The sequence below is a fragment of the Ciconia boyciana genome, chromosome 1, assembly GCF_034638445.1.
Source record: "Ciconia boyciana chromosome 1, ASM3463844v1, whole genome shotgun sequence".
NCBI lineage: Eukaryota > Metazoa > Chordata > Aves > Ciconiiformes > Ciconiidae > Ciconia > Ciconia boyciana.
This window is the reverse complement of record NC_132934.1, coordinates 31,179,168-31,205,721: the sequence shown is the minus strand read 5'-3', so window position 1 is coordinate 31,205,721 and position 26,554 is coordinate 31,179,168. Positions and strand designations below refer to the sequence as shown.

Here is a 26,554-nt window from a genome sequence, read left to right as displayed (position 1 = left end):
TAAAATATTATATTTATATTTAAAATATTAGAAAATATTTATAAATTTATTTTTTTCCCCAATGTGTTACACTCATTATGAAAAGATTCTTATTTCTAATAGAGAAAGATAAAGTAAAAAAAAAGGTTAGAAGAAACTACAGGACAACTTCTTCAAAGATCAGGAATATTCAGATAATTTTCTTTGCATAATATTTAATACGATCACCTCTTTCAGGTAACTCCTGGTTAAAGCAAGAGAAAGAAAATGAAGGAACTATTATTTGAAAGGCTTTTCAGAGAGAACTTAGTTTTCTTGAATAAAGAGGACAAAAGGATCTTTTTTGCTCTAATCAGAGGCAGTACTAACCCTTTCTAGCTAGTGGGGATCTCAACAGTGTGTATAACTTATAATATTGTACCTATGACTTTCTGACTCTAAATGTAATTTAAAGAGAACATTCAGCAAATTAAAAAGGAAATTAGTATTCAGGAATATAGTTCAAAGAGCACTACCTACTGCATCAGCAATTTGGACAAGAGAAAGTGAGCATTTTTGGACACAGTTAACATCATCTTCAATATATCTGGAAGCAATAAACCAAATCTACAGCTTGTATGAATCAGTACAGCTCCATTAACTTCAGTGATAACAGGCCAATTTGCATGACCTGAGAATCTGGCACAAATCTGTTAAGAGTTTTTCAAGCATTAGTTTTTGACATATAACTAGCTCTCAGAAGAGATGACATGTGAGTTGACTCAAACATAGCATTTGTAATGGTAGACGTCCATTAAAAGTATACAAATCTGAAAAATTAGTTCAAGTGCTAGGGTTCTAAAATCTACGGCTTAAAGATATTACACTAACTACTTATAAAATATAAAAACACCAACATGGAATAGTGTAAAAAAAATTTGCATTTTTTTAAACTAACAGCAATTTGTACATACGTAACTTCATATTTTCTTGTGTACTCACATGGAGAGAAATTTAAAGTAAGAACATGGGAAACAAGGCACCCCATTGATTTTAAGTCCAACATTTAAACATATCTGTTGTTCACAAAGCCCTGCAGGCACCTCAGTTCACTCAGTGCCTAAGATTATGTTGCTAAAGCTTGCAGAAGAAAAGAAAACTTTATCCCAGAATATCCTATGGCACCACAGTCATGGCATACTCTTGGGTATCAAATCTCCTGTCAGAGAAAGTGTGAGCCCCAGCCCCCCACAAGGCAGGGGGCCATTAGTAAAAGAGAAAAGCAGTACTACTTCACTCCTTTACCCATCCTTTTTCCATTTTTGAAAGGTGGACTTTTCTTTAAAAAAATGAAAAATTTAAGGCCAAATTTTAGGATGTTGAGAAGACACAGAAGCTACCTTGCTGTTTAGACTCAGATGCCCAAATTCCCAGGAGTTAAAGGCTTATGCCTTTACTGACCAATTTAAATCCTTGTCTACCTCTTGTGCCAGAATTTCATACCTCAATCCTGGTCCTTCTTCACATACCCTGTATATAAAAATTGGATATTTAATTTCACTTGGCAAAGGGTATCTAAAGATTGTAATTTAAATGCACATTATAATGCTTCAATCATTGTCTGAATCTAAGTTAAGTCTTGCAAAGATCTGAATATAGACTTGAACATTCTGGAATATATTCTTTCTTTTCATTGACATGCTCCCCTGGCCTTTTTAAAAAACTGTATCTGAAATTTTCTATTGGAATGGAATTTAATCACAATGCACATTTATATGCCTTATACTGCTAACCAGATTATTAACCTAAAACATTAATCAGAAAGCAATACCTCATAGTTCTTCTGACATGTCAGAGTCCCAGATAGAGCCTCCTATCTCAAGTAGGAATTAGAAAATTGCTGAAGCATTTACATGTCTCAAAAGTAATTCAAAACTCAAGGACTCAAGGACAAGGCAAAGCCTTCCCAACACCCCAGCCCACCCCTGAAAACCCCATGCAAACAAAAAGGCCAAAGAAAACTACAAGCAGCACTGCATTTACCTATGACCTGTGTCTTGAACCGATACAGAAAAATTAGAAGTATATTGCTTCTTAGATTAGATAACAGTTGGATTTTGGACAGAATTCACATGTGTGTCTGTGGGTGGGTTCTACATTATAGCGAAAGGCCAGAACAAGATGTATACCTTGGGAAGTGATGTGCATAACTGTTTATCATTAAACAGTGGAGAAATTACTGCAACAAATTCCTACATAACTGTTTCATATGCAACTTTAACATGCCCTTCAACTTGCTTTACTTATATATGTAGATGAACTCTCCACAATGAAAAAAAATAGCGTGCATAAACATAACCACTGATTCTGCCTGACAGATTCAGAGGTGTCCCAAGTGGTAGTGTACACTATACCTCAACTGGAGAGCAGAATGAAGTTTAGAAATTTCCCAGATTTATATATTTTACAAACAGATAGAAATCAGAGATCATTATCAAAGGGAGCCAGCAGTTACAAATTTTCTTAACTTCCTGTGGCAATAAGGCACATTACATTTTTAGTGCCCGTTTTAATTAACAGAAACCTAAATTTTTTCTAATAATTTGAAGTGCATTATTTGTTTTCTGTCCTGCTTATGAGGCAGCACAAATCCAGTCAAAACTATAACCCAGGTGTCACTTTAAATAGAATCACAGGAAGGATTTGGTGTGTTGGTCAGAAATAGATCCCCAAAACATACTCATTCACATCCAGTCTCTAGTAAATGTTTAGCTATGACTTATTCCATTTTCTGTGATTTCCATTTCATTATACTCATAAGAGAATGAAGACAGTACATTTATAAAAGGACTAACGTACTGGTCCTGTCTGAAATCCTCACACTTTTCAGGGTATGCGGTAAGCCCTTAAAAAAATCAGTCTTCACTATCACTCCTTACCGGCAAGCAAAGCAGCAGAAGATAAAAGATACCATCGTGCCAGGAGCAATAGTAAACAAGTATCACCTCCTCAGTTCTACTGAGTCCAAGTTCCTCTTTCTTTCCTTCTTCATTATGTGTAAGAAGTTCTCAGTAATGAGCAAGCACTGGCTGCAAAATTAGCCTGACTGAATATCTGAAATTTCTTTTTATGAACCTACTTGCTGTTTTAATTGTTAGAAGCATACTTGAAGAACAGTTTATTTAGGATCCATCATCACTTCTTGTTCACCACAATGAATTTCTAAAAAATAGCACCAGCTAATGTGTATTTAAAACTGGCAATAATAATGTTCTTTAATTGTGTGAACTTTCTGAACAAATAGTCCAAGCTTTCATGATCAGAATATTCCCCAAATATATAGAGAAGATACTGAAAATGTCCTTAAACTGGCACACACAACATGACATATTCTTTAAAAGTTCACATTTTAATGTTATCAGTAAACAAAAATATTTAGAGAATCTGTTTGCATGTGACATTACTATATATATATAAATCCATAATCCCTCTTTAACAAAAGTAAATGAATATAAACTTCATCACGATAGAGATGTTTATACTATAGCTATTCTAGCTTCATGGATGTTTTGTAAACAATTTCTAAACCACACGGGGATTTACCTCAACTGACCTTAAACATCTGAAGTCAACACATGGTTTATGCTAAAGATCTAAATCCCCTCTTCACTCAGTGAAGAAAAAGAGAAATACCTTACAAATGATTCATGCAGCTTTATTTAGCAATCTTACAGGGTGATGAATTAACCCCTGAAGGTGGTATTTCCTCTGTTAAGTATTACAGGAGCCTAAATGACTACTTCTAGATGTCTAGAGCTACTTAAGTTCTATCCATCTTTAATGATCTGAATGTCATTGCCTCTAATACATCAGCTAAGAAAAACTTCTAATTATTTGAATACTGATTGCCACTGGCAAAACTTGCTCTGAAAAGGCTCAGCAAATAAGAGAACATAGAATGATTTATCTTGTGCTCCAATAATGCCTGGAAACACACAATTTATATCATAAGGAATATGTTTATCCCTTTGTTTCTTTCAGACCATACTTTCAAGATCTTTGATACCTACAGTCTCTTCTTCAGTATGGTATTGTGCAAAAGTATAAATTCTCTTTTACAAAGGAGGGGGTGCTTAGCATCAGAGATTAGAATTGCTGCCTTCCATTTGAGTAGAGATACTACTCCTCTCTGCAGTGGAAAAAACAAAGTATTTGGGGCAAAGTGTTTTACAAACTGAGCATGAGTCAGCACTGTAATGTTGTTTTAAAAAATAAATATGTTTGATCCCTTAACAGGGATATTTTGGGCCATACTGGGGAAAAACAAGAAGATCCTGGGATCTAATTGCTCACAGAGTTGACAGACATGATAAATGAAAGGGTAAACCATGTGAAATGTCAAGGAAGACAGTGATAATCAAGGAAAGGAGTGAAGAAAACTCTCCAGAATGTACTAAATTGTAACATACTCATTAGACATCCTGTCATGCTTGTTAGATTGAAGGTGCCATCTTTGTTTAAACTCAGGAAAGTAGTGTATTACTAGCAAAAATTATTCCTATTATTTGTATTGGGTTTGAGTGGCAAGGTTTTGGTAGTGGAGGGGCTACAGGGGTGGCTTCTGTGAGAAGCTGCTAGAAGCTTCCCCTGTGTCCAAAAAACCAATGCCAGCTGGCTCCAAGAGGGACTCGCCGCTGGCCAAGGCCGAGCCCATCAACGACGGTGGTAGTGCCTCTGTCATAACATATTTAAGAAGGGGGGAAAAAACCCTGCAGAACAGAAACTGCAGCTGGAGAGAGGAGTGAGAATACGTGAAAGAAACAGCTCTGCAGACACCAAGGTCAGTGAAGGAGGAGGGGGAGGAGGTGCTCCAGGTGGTGGAGCAGAGATTCCCCTGCAGCCTGTGGTAAAGACCATGGTGAGGTAGGCTGTCCCCCTGCCCATGGAGGTTAACGGTGGAGCAGATATCCACCTGCAACTCATGGAGGTTAACGGTGGAGCAGATATCCACCTGCAGCCTGTGGAGGACCCCACACCAGAGCAGGTGGATGCCTGAAGGAGGCTGTGACCCTGTGGGAAGCCTGAGCTGGAGCAGGCTCCTAGCAGGACCTGTGGACCCATGGAGAGAGGAGCCCATGCTGGAGCAGGTTTGCTGGCAGGACTTGTGACCCCATGGGGGACCCATGCTGGAGCAGTCTGTTCCTGAAGGACTGCAACCCACAGAAGGGACCCACGCTGGAGCAGTTCTTGAAGAACTGCAGCCCATGGGAAGGACTCACATTGGAGAAGTTCATGGAGAACTGACTCTGATGGGAGAGACCCCACGCTGGAGCAGGGGAGGAGTGTGAGGAGTCCTCCCCCTGAGGAGGAAGGAGCGGCAGAGACAACGTGTGATGAACTGACTGCAACCCCCATTCTCCGTTGCCCCTGTGCCGCTGTGGGGGAGGAGGTAGAGAAAAAAGGGAGTAAAGTTAAGCCTGGGAAGAAGGGAGGGGTGGGGGGGAGGTGTTTTAAGATTTGGTTTTTATTTTCTCATTACCTTACTCTGATTTGATTGGTAATAAATTAAACTAATTTCCCCAAGTCGAGTCTGTTTTGCCTGTGATGGTAATTGGTGAATGATGTCTCCCTGTCCTTATCATGACCCACGAGCCTTTCATTATATTTTCTTTCCCCTGTCCCCCTGAGGAGGGGAGTGATAGAGCGGCTTTGGTGGGCACCTGGTGTCCAGCCAGGGTCAACTCACCACACTATCAATAGTAAACCTGGGTATGACCATCAATTATTTCTTGTAGCAATGCCACTGGACCATCTCTTTTTAGATTTCATATAATGTATGGAGAAATTTTTCCACTGTACTCAGTACTAGTAAGTTCTTGGGTGAAATATTGTGTCCTGTTTTGGACAGTACAATTCCAGAAAATTTTGGACAAACTGCAGAGAATTCAGAAGTCCAGAGAACAGCAGTAAGAACAATCAGAGGTCTATAAATATGATCTACAGGAAAAATATAGAATTAGTTGAGTTTGTCTAATAGAACAAGATGATTGAAGTAAAGACTTAAAGTCTTGAAGTCTTCAAATAAACATAAAGGTACTGTAAATAGGAGACTACTAAACAGGTGTTCATTTCCATTGTGGATGGGATGAAAATCAATGGGCTGAAATGGCTCCAGTGAACATTAAGACAAGAAACTGAGAAAAAATATTTTTGTTTCTAATGATAAGTAAGGTTTGAAACAGTGTGCCTAGGAAGCCAAGGAATCACCAAAACAGCATGTTTTTCAAAGTAACTTAAAACAGTAGTTTACAAATCAGCATACGCACTGGCCAGTCCCAAAAAAGGACTGTTGTGATTTAGACCCAGTCACTTAACCCCCCACCAAACTGCCCCCCGGTGGGATGGGGGAGAGAATTGGAAGAGCAAAAGTAAGAAAACTTGTGAGTTGAGATAAGAACAGTTTAATAACTGAAACAAAATAATAATAATAAATTGTAATGAGAAGGAAAGCAACAAGGGAACGAGAGAGGAACAAAAACCCAGGGAAAGAAAAAAAAAAAAACAGTGACACAACAGCTCACCACCCGCCAACCGATGCCCAGCCCGTCCCCACGCAGCAATTGCTACCCCCTGGCCAACTCCCACCAGTTTATATACCGAGCATGACATCATATGGTATGGAATAGCCCTTTGGCCAGTTTGGATTAACTATCCTGGCTGTGCCCTCTTCCAGTTTCTTGTGTGCCCAGCAGAGGATGGGAAGCTGAAAAGTCCTTGGTTAGTGTAAGCGCTACTTAGCAACAACCAAAACATCAGCGTGTTATCACTATTATTCTCATTTTCTGGTAGTTTATTGTACAGTGGGGCCTCCTCAGCACGTGTCACGTCCTCCTCTGGTGATATTCCAAAATCTTTGCCTTCTGGCCAGTTCAGATCCACCTGAGCCACTTCAATCTTAGCAGCCTGATCCACCTGTTGGTTGTTTTGATGTTCCTCAGTGGCCCGACCCTTGGGTATGTGAGCATCAGACCCCCTTATATCATTCCATCACTTCACATCATCACTTTATATCACTTGCTGCTTCCTCCACCACCCAGTGAGAAATTCCTGTTTCTATTTCACCAATTTCATTCCAGATCCTTTCTCCAGTTATTGTGTCAGGCACTATAGTTTGTAGAGCCCCCTCTGTCTCTAGTTTCTTGGCTTTTTTCCTCTCCCATCTCTCATACAAAAAGAATTAGTGTCCGTTATGCCTCAGCAGTGTACACAGCTCAATATATAAGGAGTCCTTTGGACCTGGTGAGGCACACCTCACTGTTTCAGCAACCCTTAATTATATGTTCTCTCACAGTCTCTCCAGACATATTTGGCTACAAATCTATGAATGCAATTCCACTGATGGGGTGACCTTTCTTTCCAAAGCCTCCTTGTGGCTGGAAGTTGAAAGAAACAGATTTTCCTCAAACATGCATCAATATATTTGATTGATGGCAGCTGATCTACTGAATTTTATATCCAAACCTTCCATACAAAATCTGAAAGCATCTGTAATATGTCATACAAAATTGCAGGACTCTTCAGGCCATCAGTATGCAAAAGTCTGTTTAGATTTCCAAGCCTTTTAATAACTGCCAGAGCTTCCTATATTTGAGTTAATTAAATTAATTCTTTCATATTAAGATCAGGAAGCCTTCACAGACATTCTTTATCTTCATTATGTGCTTGTCTCCACTGATGCATATCCTTAATTGTGAACCAACTGATTATATGAAGCAAATACCTAACTCCAGAAACATCTAGGTAGTCATATTTATAGTTGACTTTATCTTGAGACTGTTTATTTGGGGAATTTCATTACTCAAGTACTTGTAGATGTAATTCATTCCAAATAACACATAATGCTAGTAACAGTTGTTCAGATAAGAATCGGACTTGGAGTTTTAGTAAGTCATTCTTCTAGGTATTACAAGAAACACATAAAATGTTTGTGAAAAAAGTAATCCTTCTTTGGAGAATATAGACCTAGGGAAGTGACCAGTTATTAGAATTAAGCTTTTCCTTTTTCCAGCAGGGAACAGAAGCTCTACCCACGAAGTAAATCAGAGTCAGAAGTATCCTCCTATTCTTGGCTATGGTCTCAAATAAAGGGACATGGACAATTTTTGAGAGAAATACTCCTAGGATATTGCCTCAAGCTGAGGAGTGCCTATGACCCCCCAACTGAGTAGATCATCAACTTCCATGCTACTATACAAAAGACCACCTCTGCTTATGTTTTGGATCCAACAAAAACTTTTCACTGGACTTCAGAACAAAGATGCATGCTTTCTGAATCCTAAATACCATCAGATGGAAGACAAGCACACTGCAAGTGAAGAATTATGACATTACTAGACAAGTCTGATATTACATATTGTGTGTAAAGTCCTGTTTGTTAAATATGTTTTGCCCTTAACTTCTTAAGCACCTAAGATCATTGCAAATGATTTCCTGAATTTAATGCTTAATCCTGCTTCAGGATTTTTGGCCACCAAACGCTTTATTGAATTTGGCTCTTATCGCTTAGCCCCAGTAGAATACCAGTGCAAAAGGCCATGTATTGTACTTTATTTTTTAACACAATGAAAGTATCAAGTATGAGCATATTATTAAAACCTCATATAATTACTATCTCTTTCATTTCTGTGTTTATTGTTCACATATGGAAGCATAAATTTTAAATCCATGAAATTCTGAGACTTAATTGGATTAAATCTAAACGGGTATATTGATAATTTATGCAAAAATATATTATAGAAATGCTGCTATTTTCCCAAAACCATACCCAAAACCCAAAGCATATTGAAAGGAGAATCTTGCAATTAGACAAATAATTCCTTTCATTTTATAATGCATCAATAACATTTGTTATTATTCTGAAGTAATTCCCAAAGTTATTTAGCGTTATTTTTATGGAAAATTTCAATTGCAAGAAATATATACAATATTATATATATATAACAAATATATACCACTGTACATTAATCAATTTAACATTTGCTAAAATCTAACAGTGCATTTTTGAGTTGGATTAGCACTAAAATATAAAAACACTATGGTATAAATTTTGTGAAATTAATATAAGGTATCATATAGTTTCCAAGCTGAAGGGCATCTTGTGGGATTGGTCAAGTAGAATCTTACCAGATAGCTAGGAAGATTTGCCACCCTTATCCATTCTTAGCAGGTGATGATGATGATGACAAAACAGATAATCTTACTAATCTGTCATAAATATAAAAATGCTTCTTTCCTGAAAACTGAATTACTATGTGCTATATATTCACAACATTGCCTACTTCTTCTTATTGCAGATGGAGCGTTACATAATGCTACTCATGTGCTACACATGGCTCAAATATGAAAGAAAATAAGACTCCTGCTTCAAAGAACTGATACAGAGGTTCTATCACTGCATCTCATTTCTGTAGTGTACTGGGATGATATCAAGTAACTAATTCATTTTCTTGGAGGTTCTTTGAAGTTAAAAAATGGTAACAGTTCATGCAGTAATCAGTCCTCAAATTCAAAACTTCCTGCACCCAGAATCACAAATTCAAGAGTTTCCTGTATCTTTAAGCGGTCCTACTTTGTTCCAGTTCAATAACGATAAAATTGCTTATATCCCCTGTACCTGTGCAACTGTCTGCAATGAGATCAGTTTACAGTGTGTTAAGCACTTACAGGTAGGTTAGCAAACAGAATCCAAGACCTAATGATGGGCAACCGCAGATTAGCAGCTAAACTACAAACTGAGATTTAAAACACAAACAAAAAAGTTGCTCTTTGTGGACACAACTAGTGGATTGAAAAGCGGGGGAAACTATCATCCCCCTGCTGAAGTCAAGTCACAGAAGCCTGCACTTTTTCGTACAGACATTTAATCAGGCAGTGTGTTCAATCTAGTTGAAAACACAAATGTAATTTTTTCAACTTCCTGTCTCTGTTTAAAATTAAGAAACAGAGACATATGTGATACAGTTAATATTAAAATAGATACACTAAAGCACAGAAGTTTGATACTTTCCACAATTAATAGTTTATGGTATCTTTTATAAAAGAGAATAGATAGACTCTCATTCACTTATTCAAAAAAAATTAGCAGCAATTGATGTTCTGACTTGAAACCACTTTAGTTTTGTCTAAAAGATGAAAGTGTAACTGAAAAGGCATCCCCCTGCCTTCCATGTCCATAATATCTGTGAGGCTAAAAAATTTCTGCACAGATTAAGCATATGCCTATGCTAGCACACTCAAATAGAAAAACCCAGAACCGTACCTTCAGGTACAGAACTGCTGCCTTGCCCTCTATCCTAGCCTGTTGTTTCTGTATGCAGGCAACACAGCCAGCTGCATAAGATTACCATGAAACAATGCTTCAAAGCACAGCTATTCCTGCGAGGTCCCATTCAATGCCCACCAAGAGAGAGGGAGATGGCTTTGAGATTTACCCATGGTTCAGGAATCCCTGGATGTGCCTGCTGCCTCCTGGGGCCATTAACAACCAAACTAATTTTGTCTTTCCAACAGTCTAACTGATCCTGGAGGATTAGTCCCATACACTGCCAGAAGCAGGGAAAAAAAAAGGAAAAAAGAGTCAGAGCTTCAGTGTATCTTTTCATCCCAAAGGAGACCCAAAGTCTCGTTAACGGATTAAAAAGAAGTTCATTACAGTTAAAAAATAGGACAGTTTTAGTAACATTCTTAAATTGATGTGCCATTATATTACACACCTTTTTTGGGGGACAGGGGACTATTTTTCTGTCATCTTTTGTTCCTCATCATTCCATTGATTTTACAGGTACCAGTGATCCAAAATATTGGCCTTGAATAAAATATCACATTGATTGAGCCAGTATGGCAGTATTTCACCTATATTAACAGCTGAGACATTTACCACTAGCTGCAACGGTATTCTCTAAGTTTTAGTATCCTGGCTGTTTTGCAGGCACAGAGGTATAAAAAAGTTAAAGTAAGCACACGCTAAGAGAAACATACAGCCATAGAGATTTGTAATAGAAATGTTAATACTGATATGAATGGAGAATTAATGGGAATGCAGGAGAGTGGAAGGAAATAACAAAAAGGAATGATAAAAGAAAGCCTATATGAATGCATGTATTGGTGAAAATGACATTAATAGGCCCTAAAGAACCTCCACACACAACTTCATAGCACACACCAATTAGAAAAATGAAGAACAGGCTAAAATGAGGATTAAACCAAAGATCTACAGATTCAAACCATTAAAAGAAGATGGTGGAAGGTAAAGAATGGGGTTGGAGTCACCCAGGTAAGGAGACAAGAGATAGTGAGTACATCCTAAGGACTCAGAGAGGTGGGATAGGGTGGAGAGACAAAAGATCACAATCACTGTCAGCTCCTGAAGAATACAAAACGCAAATCCCAAACCAGTACACAGTCACCAATCTAAGAAGAAGAAGCAGGCATGATAAGAACTCAGGAATCACGTTCAGTGTTAGTATAAATATGACTACAGTACAGGTGTACCAAAACTAAATTGAAAAGTATTAAAGAAAAATCAAAGAATATTTGTAGTTTAAAATATTTTTTCACTTCTTCTATCAGTCAGAGTAACTGATGGCTCATGAATCCACATTCACGACATTCATCTTTATTTTCTTCCTGTCTTTTTATATCTGACCTTTTAAAACAGCATGTAGAGTACACTCCTTTCAAAGAGGTATACAGATATAGTATGCTGCTGTACAGACTGCATATAAATCATTTAACTTGAAAAAAAAAAGCCTTCTGGTTGAATTTCAAAGTCCTGAACTCCTTCTATGTTATTGCATTGTACTAATAAGAATTACTTTTTAAATACATATTAGCACATCTCCGGCCAACTCTCTTATTAATTTTTTAACCTATAATGTTAAGGTATGCTTACAGCAAGAGATACGAGTTTTTGTATTATAATTCATTTAAAATTGGAGTCTGAAACTTGGCTGATGGGTGGGTGGAAGAACAGAAAGGAACATAGTGCCCAGTCAATCCTGGGGTTTGCTTCTGAGTTGGTAGTTGTTACAGTTCCAAAGCAACCCACACCCCCAATTCTCCATTCAGTCTCTCCATAGGAACCATTTTGCTCCATCCCTCCTTGCAGAAAGACTGAATTCCCAGGCGGTAACACCCCTGTTCACTAAATGAACTCTTAGTAGATCCAACTGCATTTTATATCCTGCTAGAAGTTTCCATTCCAGGGCACATCGATGCTTTCAAATGGCTATGACAGAGAACAGGTTGTGGGTTAAAAAAAGCACTTCTGGATTTTCTAACACAGCAAAGAGAAAAAGGATTAAGATACAGGATGATATTTAACCTTAACTTTTGCACTTCTTTGCAAGTTTTGTAGATCACACTTCTCCTGGCTTACCATGCCATGCAGTTCTAGAGAAGACGGACTGCACTTTTTCTGTTACTCCCAAACAGCATTTCCAGTTTACAAATCAGTCTCTCGAAAGATACTTTTTGCTGTTATGCCTGCACTTCATAAAGCTGTTTGATTCCTATCTCCAGGAGTGTCAGTGGTAGATTTTCTACATTTACATTTCAAATCAGGAAGTGAACACAAGCCGTTTTCTGACCCTTTTCATTTGCATTTACTCTAACAGGAATTACGCACCAGAACAAGGGCACCCCATTGAACCAGTTGTCTTGCTATGCTCCAGCCAACGAGAGAGAAACAAAATATGGAATACCAGCAACAACACAGATTTTTTTTCAATACTTGATTAGAAGTAGAAACTCAATTCCACAGACAAGTTGTGCAAGGATACGTTGCCTAATCACAAAATCAGATAAGAAATTTTCATATCTAGAATATAACTGTTTCCGTGCATCAGTTGTCCAGCATGTTTGAAATACACAAAAGGAAGGTGAAACCTTTTTTGCCACTGAGCAAAATGAGGAAGGTATGACTCTTCAAGCAACCATTTTACACCATTTTTTTCTTAAATACTTTAAAATATACAAATGGCTATAGTGAACCTGATCAAAGATCTCATCCATTCTGGTATCCCATCTCTGAAAGCAGCTAGAAAAAGAGCTGCCTTCAAAAGTGTTTAAGACAGGGAAAGCCTATCTCATGCTTCCCTCCCCCTTGGCCCCATATTCTCCCAGCCTCCAACTATTTTTATCTCAATGAATTTTGGAGCCAGGTGTTGTTTTCCTAAAACTCCATTCAATCTGTAAAACATAAACCAAGTGTGGTGTTTCATCACACTGATGTCTTGTCATACTGATTTCATCCTCAATCTCAGAAGATGGAATACTTTTACTGTCTTAAGCCAGACAACCAGCCAAAGGAAAAGAGAAGCCATTTACTGGTGGGGTTTTTGTATATTCACAACAGCAATTTTCATGTAATGATAGAGGATTTTAGTTGTCAGAATTAACAGCTTTATTTAGCATTAACTTGACAGAAAATTAGCAGTTTCCATCTGAAAATAAAACCTGAAGCAGTTATATTTTTCAATAGGTGATCAAAATAAATACAAAAATTAAGGATCATTTAGGATTTAATCATCTCCTTTGCACAGCTGACAGTAATTGTAACCATAACATAAATAATTTGTGTATACAGGCAAATAAAGCAAGCACTGATGAGATCCACTATTAAAGTAAAGTATTTTGGTTGCACTTCATTTGAAGTCAAGTCCAGGCTGAAGCACGTTTCAGCCTATACAGGATCATTTTATATCTGGACATCAGAAGCATATTCTGTGGTCCACTGCTCTGCAATAAACAGATGTTTGAATACACCCTATGCTACAAATAACATTAAATTTGCCTCCTGGGATTTACAGGACATTGGTTCCTAATGAGTAAATTTAAAACTATGGCAAAATACAGAATGTGTGAGATAACACACATAGAAAATAATGCGAAAGACTATGATTATCCATGCATCTTTAACTATACTTAACATTTACTATGGACTAAAACTGTACCAAGAAGCAAGTATTACACAGTAAGTGTCTCAGTATTATGCATTGTAGAGCACTAGTTATGTACAAAGGAAAAGATAAAATATATCGGCTACTCCGAAATTGTTATTTTCTTCAGAGAAAAAACTTTTTAAATTATACATGAAATTCACTTTATGGTCATAAAGATAAAATTAAATATAGGTAAGAAGATCAGGAATAAGAAAATTAAGCTTTTCAGCAGGAATAGATGAGTACAGGATCCTGTTAGACTGTGCATTGTAAGAAAATAAGTGAATCTCTCAGCTTGGAGTAATGTTCGCAGCCCACCTGAGCCACTGGCAAGACACAGCAGAGTTTAATCTGTCCTTCCACAACAACCTGCTCAAGCAGTCCCTCAGCCTTTTTCCAGTGTGCAGAATCAGGGATGTATCCAGAAATTATTTTTTTGTGGGTTTTTGCATGCTTCTTAAAATAGTATTTGGAGAGTTTTATGGGTTTTCCATAATACTGTGAATGCCAGTTCTAGATTTTGTTTATCTAAGGCACAATTAGCATAGGAATTTAATATTATTGTTTAAGATTTATAAACAAATGTTTTCAAAGCTACACCACTAAATACATGGTTTAAGAAGTGTTTCATATTATTCTAGACTGCAACCAACCAGGTCAGTATGACTGAGAATAATATACATATACAGACTGCACCACAGATCCAGAAAAAATAACTAGCATCCAATATCATAAAAAGAACACTTTTTCAACTTTGGGCTTCCAGATAAAAGTGTCGTTTACAAAACCTATAAATTCTTATTTGCTAAATGGGTTTATGAAATTCAAATATTAAAGCAAGAGATTTCTATGCATATAGAATAAAAGCATATTAAAGTCTAATATATAGTTATGTCAACAATATTTTAGCTGTCTTTGATTCGTTCAATATTTTATTACACTTTTTGCTATATAATCTAAGCGAGTGAAGAATGACAACTCTACCTCATGTTTGTTAGAACTGTATCATACATCCATTATACACCATTTCATACTTTGCAGGTTTATGTCTTTTGAGGAAGCTGTTACACAGCTCCTCAGTATATCCCATTTGATTTATTAATATAAAGCAGAATGTGATTAGACTACCACATCTCAGTGAAATAATGTTCAGGTACATTAGCACAGTTTCATTGCAATAAAATGAAAGTTGACATGACAGCTTTCCTTCCGTCATGTCAGAAAACATCTTTCATATCTGCACATATTACTGTTTTATGCTCTCACCTACTACATCTGTAAAGCACTCTCTGTATCACTTTTCTGCATGGATCCAAGCCTTTGCAAGTGTGATTAATGAGAATGCAGCATGCAAGGCTGACTACAGTCATTTGTGTGCCAGTATCACTGCTGGTATATTGCTTTGTATTCTAGATCTCCAAGGATGCTGTGATTAGATTTGAGTTCAGAAAATCTGAGCTTATTTAGCATTTCTTCACCTTGATAATACTCAGAAATTTCACAAAGTCCTAAACAATGAGGACTACTGTAACATAAATATCCTACAATGGGAGTTTAGGAAAAAGCATCATTGCATTGATATAATTAAGTTGTAAACTAGACTGCAGAATTTCAGTGGGGAACTAAAACTGAAAATTGGGACACTTGCTTACTTATTTCTATTTAACTACAATTCAAAATTCACATCGAGGCCCCCTGATGGGGAGAGAATATACTGATATTCAGCCTATTCAGAGAAGTCCCAATAACCATCTATAGGGAAAAAAGTTATTTTGCCTCAGACTTGCCATCATAGACTGCAGTCAATTAGATTCAGCGTCTAGGTAGGAACACAACACTTCATTTAGTTGGGAAATACTTCTAGTGGATTGCCAAATGAATATTCTTTGCTACCTGATTTCAAACCTTATTGTTCTGACCTCATAACCACAATTTTAGAACACATGAAAGCAAGAGAAAATATCCAGTACAGATCACTAAAAGGGACTGCGTGGACTGTGGCCAAACAGAATCACTGCAGGACATCACAGAGTATTGTTAATCATATGGGAAAAACAGATTAAAAAAAAAAAAAAGCACGGTTACTTCATTTAAATGTGATGGACTGAAAACATTTAAAAATGTATCAGGATGACTACAGCAAACAGATGAGGGATAACTTGTAACAGTTGGGGCTGGTGAGACACATTCTTTTTGTAGGCGTCTTTACTGTGTCTGTAGATAACAAAGTCTTTTGTTTCTACTGTATTTTCTGATTCAGGTAATTTCCTGATGCAGTTCAGTAGCCTATCTATTGCCTCCTGAAATGGAGCTTTTGATGAGAGATTAGTCCTGAAAAAAAGCAAAAGAATATTTATACACTGGCAAAAGTAATTATATAAAATGACAGTTCTGAGAGCTGTATGCTTGTTCCTTGTTACTCCTCTTACCAATGTAGATGTCTTCCCGTATCCGATCTATCTCCTGGCTCTCTGGTAAGTATTCAGGAAAAAATTGTTTTAACTATTTCCATGGAACAAGGCAAATGAAAATCAGATACAGACCATTTCACCTACACACCCTATTTGTCACCTCAAGGTTGCACTGTCTGTATTTTAGAGCCATGACGAATCTGCAAACTTACAGACAGAGTACAGAACATGCATTAAATGCTGTTAACGGATTTTCTGATTAAGGGTAAACTATTGCTTTAAACTGATGGTTAAATTTGTCTTTCTGAACTGCTTTTAGCTAAACCCCTAGGGCTTTTATGGGATTTTGGTCCAACCAGAGCTATCTGCCGCAATCGCCTTATTGAATGGGACCTTTAACCCTCATCTGACAAGAAATCCCAATCACGGGCAGTTTCTGACTTGTTACCAACTTTCCAAAGTACTCAAAAGGCTGCTAACAGTTCAAGATATTCATTTAAAGAAAACCACAGAAGAGAAAAAACATAAAAATAAATTAATCGCATGTACCATAATGGTACGTAACATTACAACAGACTTCTCTGGATTGGAAGAAAGGAGGGATTTGTGTTACTGAAATGGTTAAGCAGAAAATTTCTTGGATTAAACACTGTGCTTCTGTTTAGGTAGACTACTTCTTTTTGTCTTTCCATGGGCACATCTTTTATATAGATTGTCCTTTATTTATCAAAAAAATTGGACAATTAAAAGTTAAATTGATTATTTATTTGCTATTCAACTCCTCCCGAGGCTTTCTGTTTGTCTGATAGGCTTTTAACAAGTGTTAATTACCCTTCTCCTGATAGAGTCACTTCCCATTTTGTTCCTGGCTTTCTTAGCCTAGCCTAGTGCAGCCTATCCTTGCCTAGCCTTAATAATTAGAAATCATTTACCCATATCTGGTACTGCATCCAGGACACGAACCCAATATGTATTTCTCATAGAAAAATGGTAAGAAAATCATTTGGTGCAACTATACTTGAGTTTAAACTCTGTATACAAACATTTTCATGGTACGGGCCTTATGGTAGAAATATTAGGCTAACAGCAGTTTCATATACACTCATATTTGCATTGTCCCCTTGTAGTTTTCCAAGCGGTAAACCTCAAGGTATTTTAGAATCGTAGAATGATACTGGTTGGAAGGGACATCAGGAGGTCTCTGCTCAAAGTAGGCTCAGCCAGAAAGGCCAGGTCGTTCAGGGCTTTATGCAGTAGGGAACTTCCAAGGATGGAGACTGCACAACCTCTCTAGGTAACCTGTTCCAACGCTGTGCTGTCCTACTGATGAAATACGTTTCCTGTTTCTGTATTTTCAGGTCAGCATAGCCTGTTTCACTTCTCTCAAGAAAAGCTACTTGTCTTAATTCTAATGAATCTCAGATTCCCTTAATAAACCTCAGTTCCTGGAGCTCTCTCTCAGTCATGTGTATAAATTAATTTCCCAAATTTGCAGCAGTTGATTATCTTGGCAGAGCCTCCTACTAAGCCTACCCTGAGGTAGAACATAATACAGCGTCTGGGCCCTCTGAGGTTTACCTAAGGTTCCTACTAGCTCCTTGCATTTGCTATTGATTTATTTTGCAGATACCCCATATAGCTTTTTGAGAAAGAAACAATTAATAACTCAGCAGCATTAAGAAAAAGAAAAGAACAAAAACAACAACAACAAAAAACCAACAGAAAATCCACCTCGATTTACCCTACTAGAAAATTCTCACAATGGTAATTGTGACTACTGCAAAAAAAGTTTTCTTCTTAGCTACTTTAAGAGAGACCCATCTTCATGTAGTACTTCTACAAGTTTTGATGCCTTTCTATAATTGAACTATGACAAGTTTAAAAGAAAGAGGACTGGAAGCATAATGTTTTCGGTTAGTTTTCACTTTTGAACTGCTACTGCAAACTCAGCTAATGTGAATGGTTAAGCACACTAGTGTGAACAGATGCTTTTTGAATAAGAGGGCTAAATTAACTGAATTTTGGTATAGAACCTAAAGATAATATGATATGCACTTGAATAAACCTATTTTAAAATGTTCTGCATTAAAGTAAGGGATAAAATAACATCTTAATAAGGCATAAGATGTCCACCTAGCAAATAACAGAAATGGAAAACATACCGAGTATAGCACATCATGCATTTGTTAAAATAGTGTGAAAAGACACTATAAAATGACTAAATTCTGAGGCTCAGCATATATTAACTTCATAGAACAGTGAAAATTACTAAAAATGTTTAAAATTTGTGAAAAATTGATCTGTGTCAAATAAATTCTACATATTTTTTAACTCTGCCCTGCATAGACACTACTTGGGGCACTTTCTTTGAAGAAGCTCTGACATTGGATTGCAGTATCTTCAGTGAATTCTTCCATTCATTCCAGCAAAAACTGACACAGCACAAAGCATAATTTCCCAGTAACCAACAATACAGAACTATCTATCCATAATTGACAGTGAAATTCAGTCATCCATATCGAATTGTGATGACCATAAATGCCATTAAAAACTTCCTAATTCATGTAGCTTCTAACCATGTTTAATTTCAACATTAGAACAGTAAAATGCATTCAGTTTGGATTGCAGAACATGAAAAAACCAACTTGCCTGCTTAAGCCCATTTTCTCAAAGCATGTTCTTCAACTTCACTTTATCTGTGAGAGAGTTAAACTGTTTGGTACCTGTGCTGGTTTTGGCTGGGATAGAGTTAATTTTCTTCATAATAGCTAGTACGGATTTGTGCTGAAACAGTGTTGATAATACAGGGATGTTTTCGTTACTGCTGAGCAGTGCTTACACAGAGTCAAGGCCTTTTCTGCTCCTCACCCCACTCCACCAGCGAGTAGGCTGGGGGTGCACAAGAAGCTGGGAGGGGACACAGCCAGGACAGCTGACCCCAACTGACCAAAGGGATATTCCACACCATATGACGACATGCTCAGCATATAAAGCTGGGGAAGAAGAAGGAAGGGGGGGACGGAGTGATGGCGTTTGTCTTCCCAAGTAACCGTTACGCGTGATGGAGCCCTGCTTTCTTGGAGATGGCTGAACACCTGCCTGCCCATGGGAAGCAGTGAATGAATTCCTTGTTTTGCTTTGCTTGCGTGCATGGCTTTTGCTTTACTGATTAAACTGTCTTTATCTCAGCCCACGAGTTTTCTCACTTTTCCTCTTACGATTTTCTCCCTCATCCCACTGGGGGAGAGTGAGAGAGAGCAGCTGTGTGGTGCTTAGTTGCCGCCTGGGGTTAAACCATGACAGTATCAGAGGCTCATTTGTATACTTGCACTAGAAAATTTAAATCAATTGGCATAATCAAGTCCTACCAAGTTTTTGCCACCAAGATGAATTATGTCTTTTCTTTTAGTTTACCCTTGAGCTATTGTGATGAATAAACTAAACACAGTAGTGCTAAATAAAATTTAGAGTTCTGACAGAGAACCTTAAACTATTCCACTGAATTAGGAATGACCTTAAATGCAACTTATAAAGCCATCATACGTCAGCATAGCAACTGTTTTATTAGGATTGATTTAGCTTCAATATGTATCTTAAATGTGTAAACACTTGTATATTTTATGTGAAGAGTGTCTTATAGGTAGCATTAAGTAGTTGTGCCATGTCTAGCCCAAATCCTTTCTCAGACTGTGATTAGTACCAGGCATTCAGAAAAAAAGGGGGATAAATCTCAGATGAATTCTATTTGCTTATCACTGTAGATGGCTTCATCACTTTGTACTATTTTGAATTTTAATAAATTCTTAGCTTTATTTCAGTGCTGTTTGTCCTAATGTTTTTATATATGGCTTCCAAATATATATATGTTAATAAAGATACATAGTCTATCCCAACTTTGGTAATAAAAGGAATGAAAGTTTAAATTAGTATTGTTATACTCACCGTCATCAACAGTTTCATACAGGGTATTTTAACAAAATGTTTTTTGAGAGAGATGAAGTGCATGAGATACTTGGCCCCTTCTTGCATACCCAGATTATTTAAATAATCTACCTCATCTTTTTTTTCCACCAGACAACATTATTTTTCAACTCCTATTTTTCCAGATGTCTTTAAATTTCAAAGCAAGATAGTCACTTTACCCTTTGCCTTCCTATTACCTTGGCACAGAGAGCAGAAATGTTCCTAATGAAAATGAGGAGTATCCACTGCAGATTGTAAAAAGCATGTAAAATGTCTTCTGTTTCCCAAAGAAAATATCATGGCCACTAGGAATTTATGCTGATTGTTGTTGTCCATGAGACAGGGTGCTTAGTCATGATTCAAGAGAAAGAGAAGCTAAGTGCATGGGCTCTTCAGTTCATGAATGTAAAAAAAGAATTTTATCTTCACAAAAGACTGAAAAAAAACTTAAGTGACAACAAGGCAAAAAAAAATTATTGCCAGAAAAATAAATGCAGGTTTTCTGACAAGGGACATTTCAAAAACTGAATGCAACATGATACTAAAGTGGAAATCAAATTCAGTAAGTCTAAAGTAAAAACTATACTGAGAGCAGAAACCTTGACATTTCAGTGGGAGACATACATTTCAAAGGATCAAATTGTTCTTATAAATTGAAGATAAAAGAGCAAATTAAATAAATCAGCTGGAAGAAATCCATAAGATAGTAAAGTTCAGAATATCAGAAATAGAGTTTCCAACTTTCCTGAAATTAATAGTTTACAGAAAGCATTAAAGATTCTGTATGACTTTTGTTAGTGCACTTTTCATTTCTGTGTTAATAATAGGGGAAAAATGAATATTTTTACAGCTCATTTTATCATTAATTTTTTAATATTCTGTAAATCATAGAAACTCAAAGAGGAAAGGGTTTCTAACTGAGAAATATAGTAATCTGATGGTTTTAATGGAAAAAAATCTTTCAAAAACTTTATTGGAAACATAAATCAAGGTGGGAATTTCTATCTAATGATTCACATGAACCATGTCTAAACTGCACAATGTATTCTCTAGAAGAAAGATTAAATGCTAATCCAAGTTAATTGGATGGGAAAATAAGAATGAGCAACATTTTCTGGAAGATAATCCATTGCATTTCTTGTAACCAATATCAACAAATCTTCAGCAAGAAATCCAGTATCAACTATACCAAAACCTTGTCAGCAGACTTATGTGTAACCAATGCCTAGCAGAGCTATGTCTTAAAATTCAAACCTAAAATAATACATCAAGCTGAAGATTTCACTACAAAATTAAAATCACTTCCCATTGCGTTGGAAAAGCCTATACAGAAACACATGTGCTTATAATGCATAGGATGCGCACAGGAAACTCCACATTCTCTGCAAGTACCTAACCTCCTACACACATACATACACACACGTATGCATATATGCATAAGTCAAGTGCCAAATGTCTAGTCTATTTGAAACGCAGCAGACTTGTACTGTGATTTCAAGGACCGACTAAACTAACATTACCCCACATTGCATCAAATGAAGAAAGCATTCTCCTCACCCTGCAGCTCCTTGCCTTTACCTTTTTCTCCTTCAACGCCCCATTCCAACTGTGACAGAGCATTTGTAGAGCTCCTCAAAGAACTGAATTATGGAACTGATCTGGTTTACAATGTTCTTGGAAAACAAACAAACAAAAACAACAAAAAAAACCCCAAATAAACAGAACAAAACATTCCAAATGGCTGCCAGTTATCCAGTTCATCAGTATGATTTACTGGACAGTTACATGTACAGTGAGCCAAGCAAGGAGGATGCCTCTTGCAGCTGCAATGTTGACTGTTCAGGAAACTGCAGCGTTATACGTATGTACAGAGCTCCCACACATGCAAGAGAGCTAACACTTCTGGAAAGTACTGATCTGCTGCACAGGTATGAGACGACTGACTATCATGTGCTACCAGTGCTTGCTTCACTCACCATATCCTACATAAATACGGAAAGTTCTTAAAACTCCAGTCTGCAAACTGTTGCAGCTGCGTATGGGAAAATCAGACATACAGAAGTCTAAACAGACTAAAACATAAAGAAAAATTGATTCTGAACAAAAAAGTTTGAAGGTAAGTGTATGAATTTTTAAGAGATTTTAACTAAAAAAATCTTCTAGATAGTTTTGAAAAAAAACATTCCATCCATTTTTATACAAGAAAACACTAGCAACAATGCAAATTAAGGAAGCTGGTTTTAATTATATTGGTATCGGATGGTATGGATCCCTTGCAGGAAAAGTAAGAAAACTGAAAGCTATGTAGAAGTTTTCTCTACCCTCAACATATCAAAGCAAGAAAAAAAGGGTGAAGTTTTTACTAAGAGTTAGCTCACTCAAATTAAAATCCTGGTTAACCCTGGAACACTGTTTTGAACACAAAGATTCTGTCAGATTACCAAATTTTAGAAGCACATCCCAGAGAACCACATAATTCAACCATCATTCAACAGTCCTTATATTTGATATAATTCCCATTCCTTGTGCACTTCACATTCTGAAGCAATATTCCTTTCATTGATGTTGAGCTCAACAGATAAAAATGAAAATTGTTTGACTAAGTAACCACAGATGTTCTCTCTTCGGCTTGTTGACTGGTCATTTTGGATTACAACTGCATAAACAGAAAGCGTTATAGAAAACTCAAACAATCCCTCTTGAAACAAAGCTGTCAAAATACATTTTTTAAGTTAGCTGCTTTTAAAATACCGCAATAAGAGCAGAAGCTTCAACGTCCTCTCTCAAACACAAATTAAATTACATACCTACATCACTTTTCAACAAAAGAATAATGATGTTTGGCACAGGCCTTTTTTGAGAGAAAGACCAAGACACTTCAGTTCAGAGTTCAGAAAGTTGAATTCAGGTTTTTACATGTAAGCATCCATCTGCTTTCTAGCCTCTACTGGTGGTCTTGACTAGATCTCCATACATCACAGGACTTTAAACACTTAACTTCTTACATGCCTACAAGTAGGTACTTACATTTAACCATCAGTCTCCCAATAGAATTCTAACCTTTAACTACTGAGCAAAACCAGGTTTTACCTAAGCTATAAACGATTGCCAGCAGAGAACAGACTTTTTTTAAAGGTAAAAAATATGCAATAACAAAATATTGCAGCTGTATTTTCTACTGTATTCTGGCACCAGTGGTAACTCTGAGATAAAATCCTTAAAAAGAAGATACTTGAGGATTTCTTTGAAGTTACCCTAGGAATTTCATAAGATGTACAAAATGGACTACCACCAGAGAAGTCGGATTTGTCTAACCGTGTTTATTAGTTCTCTTGACTCTCATTGTCACTGTTACAGTACAACAGCCACTTCAGTGAGTTCATCTGAATGATTAAATCAACACAGCATGGAAATTAGAGAGGCCTAGGGACCAGTTCCTGAAGCAACATGCATAACAATTTTACTTTAGCAGCAGATACAATTAAAAATATTGCAAGAACAAGTATCGAGAATATAAAGAAACAAACCCATGCAATTATAGAAGCTGACATTTGTCTCATAGTGACACAGATGACTATGTTAAAAAACACATTTGAGGAAAGCTTTATATGAAGGTAGGCCATTTCTACCTATTTTTGTACTGTACTTTGCCTAAATAGACTTATAATTAGTCTTCTGAAAAAACACCTACATTTCTCCCCTATATTCCTGCATCCTATTCCTCCTTAATTCAATTATCCCCTTAAATTTGCGTCACTTTAAAAGGGTGTTGCCAATGAAAGTATAAAAACAGTGTAATGTATCTTGTGGTATCTTTGCCATACACTCAGCTCAGAAAGCTCATGCATCACTTCTCTAAAGTCCATGCTTGCTTTCTCATGAAGAATTTATGTTCTAAAAATATCCTCCAAGATATCTTGCTCTATTAATACATGTTTCCACTTCTTACAAGAAAATAAGTAAACTGTTTTGCTAACTAGGAGCTCTGTCTTACTTTCAGACTAAGGAAATGGTCTATTAACTATTTTTAGGTTTTTCACCCAATAATCTTAATTGCACAAATATGAAAGTTTAATGTTGACAATATCCAAACTGCTGGGTCAAATCCCAAGAAGGCTATAAGAAGTTTCTCTTAACGTTAATAGAAGACAATAAAAAGTTTAAACAGCTGACAGATTGGGTCAAAATTAATGCAGGCATCAACATGAGATATCTATAGCATTCTTACACAGACAAGTCAACAGCCAAACTATTGCACTAATAAGGAAGGAAAAAACTTTGATATTTTAAAGTGTGCAGTTCATATAAACTTTCAGACAGTAGACTGCATATATCCCAGCACTAGTCTCTCCTACCCTGGTTCTTCTCGACCTCCATGATTCTTATCAATACATAGGCGCAACAATATACAGCCTGGAGGCTTGAACAATAAAAGGAAGGTGGGTGGGCTCTGGAGAATATCTTCCATATCATGGACAGCCTGAAAACAAGATCTGATGGTTATTAATTATAGTGATTTTAATCCCACAGGAATAGAAGGTATTTTCTAAGAAACAAAGGTCATAATATTATGAAAAATAGTCAACACCCTCCTCACTCTTGAACAGATACAGTTGCAGATTGCTTCACAATTGTCCAGCTTTCAACCTGCAAATGACAGCAGAAGCCTAATGGGCTTTCTATTCATTTTTTGGACTAAGCACATAGTCCCCATCAAGCCCTTTTCCTTAGGAAAAAAATGACTCCGCAGTCGTCAGAGGAAGAAACAACCAAAAAAGTCTGCCTTAGCAGATTCCTGTGAAAGGGTTCTTGAAAAGAAAGATAGCAAAGACAGAAGATACAGCAGCCGACCTAGGATTTTGTTGTAACAGCTCAACATGGAAAATTCCAATAAGGGAGTGAAGAGTGAAGCTGAAGGACAGAAGAAAGAAACTTACATCTTCCATATTACTCAGAAATCTAAGTTGTTAGAAATGAACTAAAGCCTTTTTCTAGCAACTGCTAATCTTTTCTAAAATCGGTACTGTTGATTCCCGTTCTCTGTCTATGTGTACGTGTGTGTGTATGTATCTCTCTCTCTCTCTCTCTCTCTCTGGAGGCTCAGAGACTGGAAAGTCTGAGCAGGAGCACCCCTCCTCCCTATGCCCCTCTTAAATGAGGCATAAGATCTGGACATTTATACACTCTTGCTAAAAAGGGAGAAAACTCTCAAAAGACAACCATCACCTTTGAAAGTATCAAAATGCTTGGAAGCTGCAATCTGAGAATCAAACACTGCTTGAATTAATAAGCATCCAAACGTGGCTGTCATGTCAGCAGAACAGTCCGACTGCCCCAAGATGGTCAGGTTTTTGGTTAGAACAACAGGCAAGGAGAGTTTAGTAGCCAAACTCTCTTTCTTATCTTACCCAGGCATGCAGCAGAAGAGCACAGTCCCCTTCCTAAAGCCTTCCCCCTCTTACATTCCCTGATAGCAGAACTGAGATACTCCTCTCTGAAGCCACCACTATCATAAATGATTTTCAAAAAAGGGCAAGAGCAGAAGAACAACTGCTGGAGTGGGATTCTGATAACAATGATTTATTGTTATCAGTGTGAAAATCCACAGAAAGGAGTACTCTGGATGAAACAAACTGAACCAACATGTCTGGTTTAATTGGCAACACCTTGTAAAATGGAATATGCAGACAGCCCAACGCCATTTTAAGGTTGAAGAGGTTCAATGTAATAGGAGTTCTGATACCACAGACAGGAAACACTGATATATATCTCTTGAACTTTAAGCCCCCCCCAAAAAAAAAGATAATTTGAGACTATGGTAGCTTTAAAAACAATTCAACAGAAGAGTACTGTTTTAGTGAACTAAGCTAAAGTTACAAACTTGTAAGTGAACAAAATTAGTAGCTCTTTAAGGAAATAATGTGTATTCATCTCTAAATAAGAAGCAATGCTTTAATAAGTAAAATATTTAATCTACTGGAAAGATTTATATGCTTATTATTTTCAGCAATCCTATATAATACTGTTTTATTCTGTACACTTTGAAGGTTAACACTTACCTTTCCCATAAAGCTACTCTTTTCACACTACACTACAGATACTACTGGATTTCATGGACCTTAATAGCCAGTCCTAATGTAAAGATAACAGAAGGACATGTACCAGATTGAAGGGAGACAGTCAGGCAATACAGAACTGACACATCGTGTTCTAAACTGTGAC

At 36.9% G+C, this 26,554-nt stretch overlaps 1 protein-coding gene across 6 annotated transcripts in view; it reads right to left on the bottom strand.

Annotated features, from left to right (window-relative positions):
* Positions 1 to 26,554, bottom strand: part of IMMP2L (inner mitochondrial membrane peptidase subunit 2) — a 495,130-nt gene that overhangs the window by 397,909 nt on the left and 70,667 nt on the right. Inside the window, exon 4 of one of the 6 annotated variants that reach the window (XM_072861899.1) lies at positions 15,341 to 16,289. The exons of the other annotated variants lie outside the window; for them this stretch is intronic. Coding sequence (XP_072718000.1) covers positions 16,073 to 16,289 — 217 coding nt within the window. The 3' untranslated portion in view covers positions 15,341 to 16,072. Of the gene's footprint in view, positions 1 to 15,340; positions 16,290 to 26,554 lie in introns of those variants that run through there. 6 annotated transcript variants of the gene reach the window in all.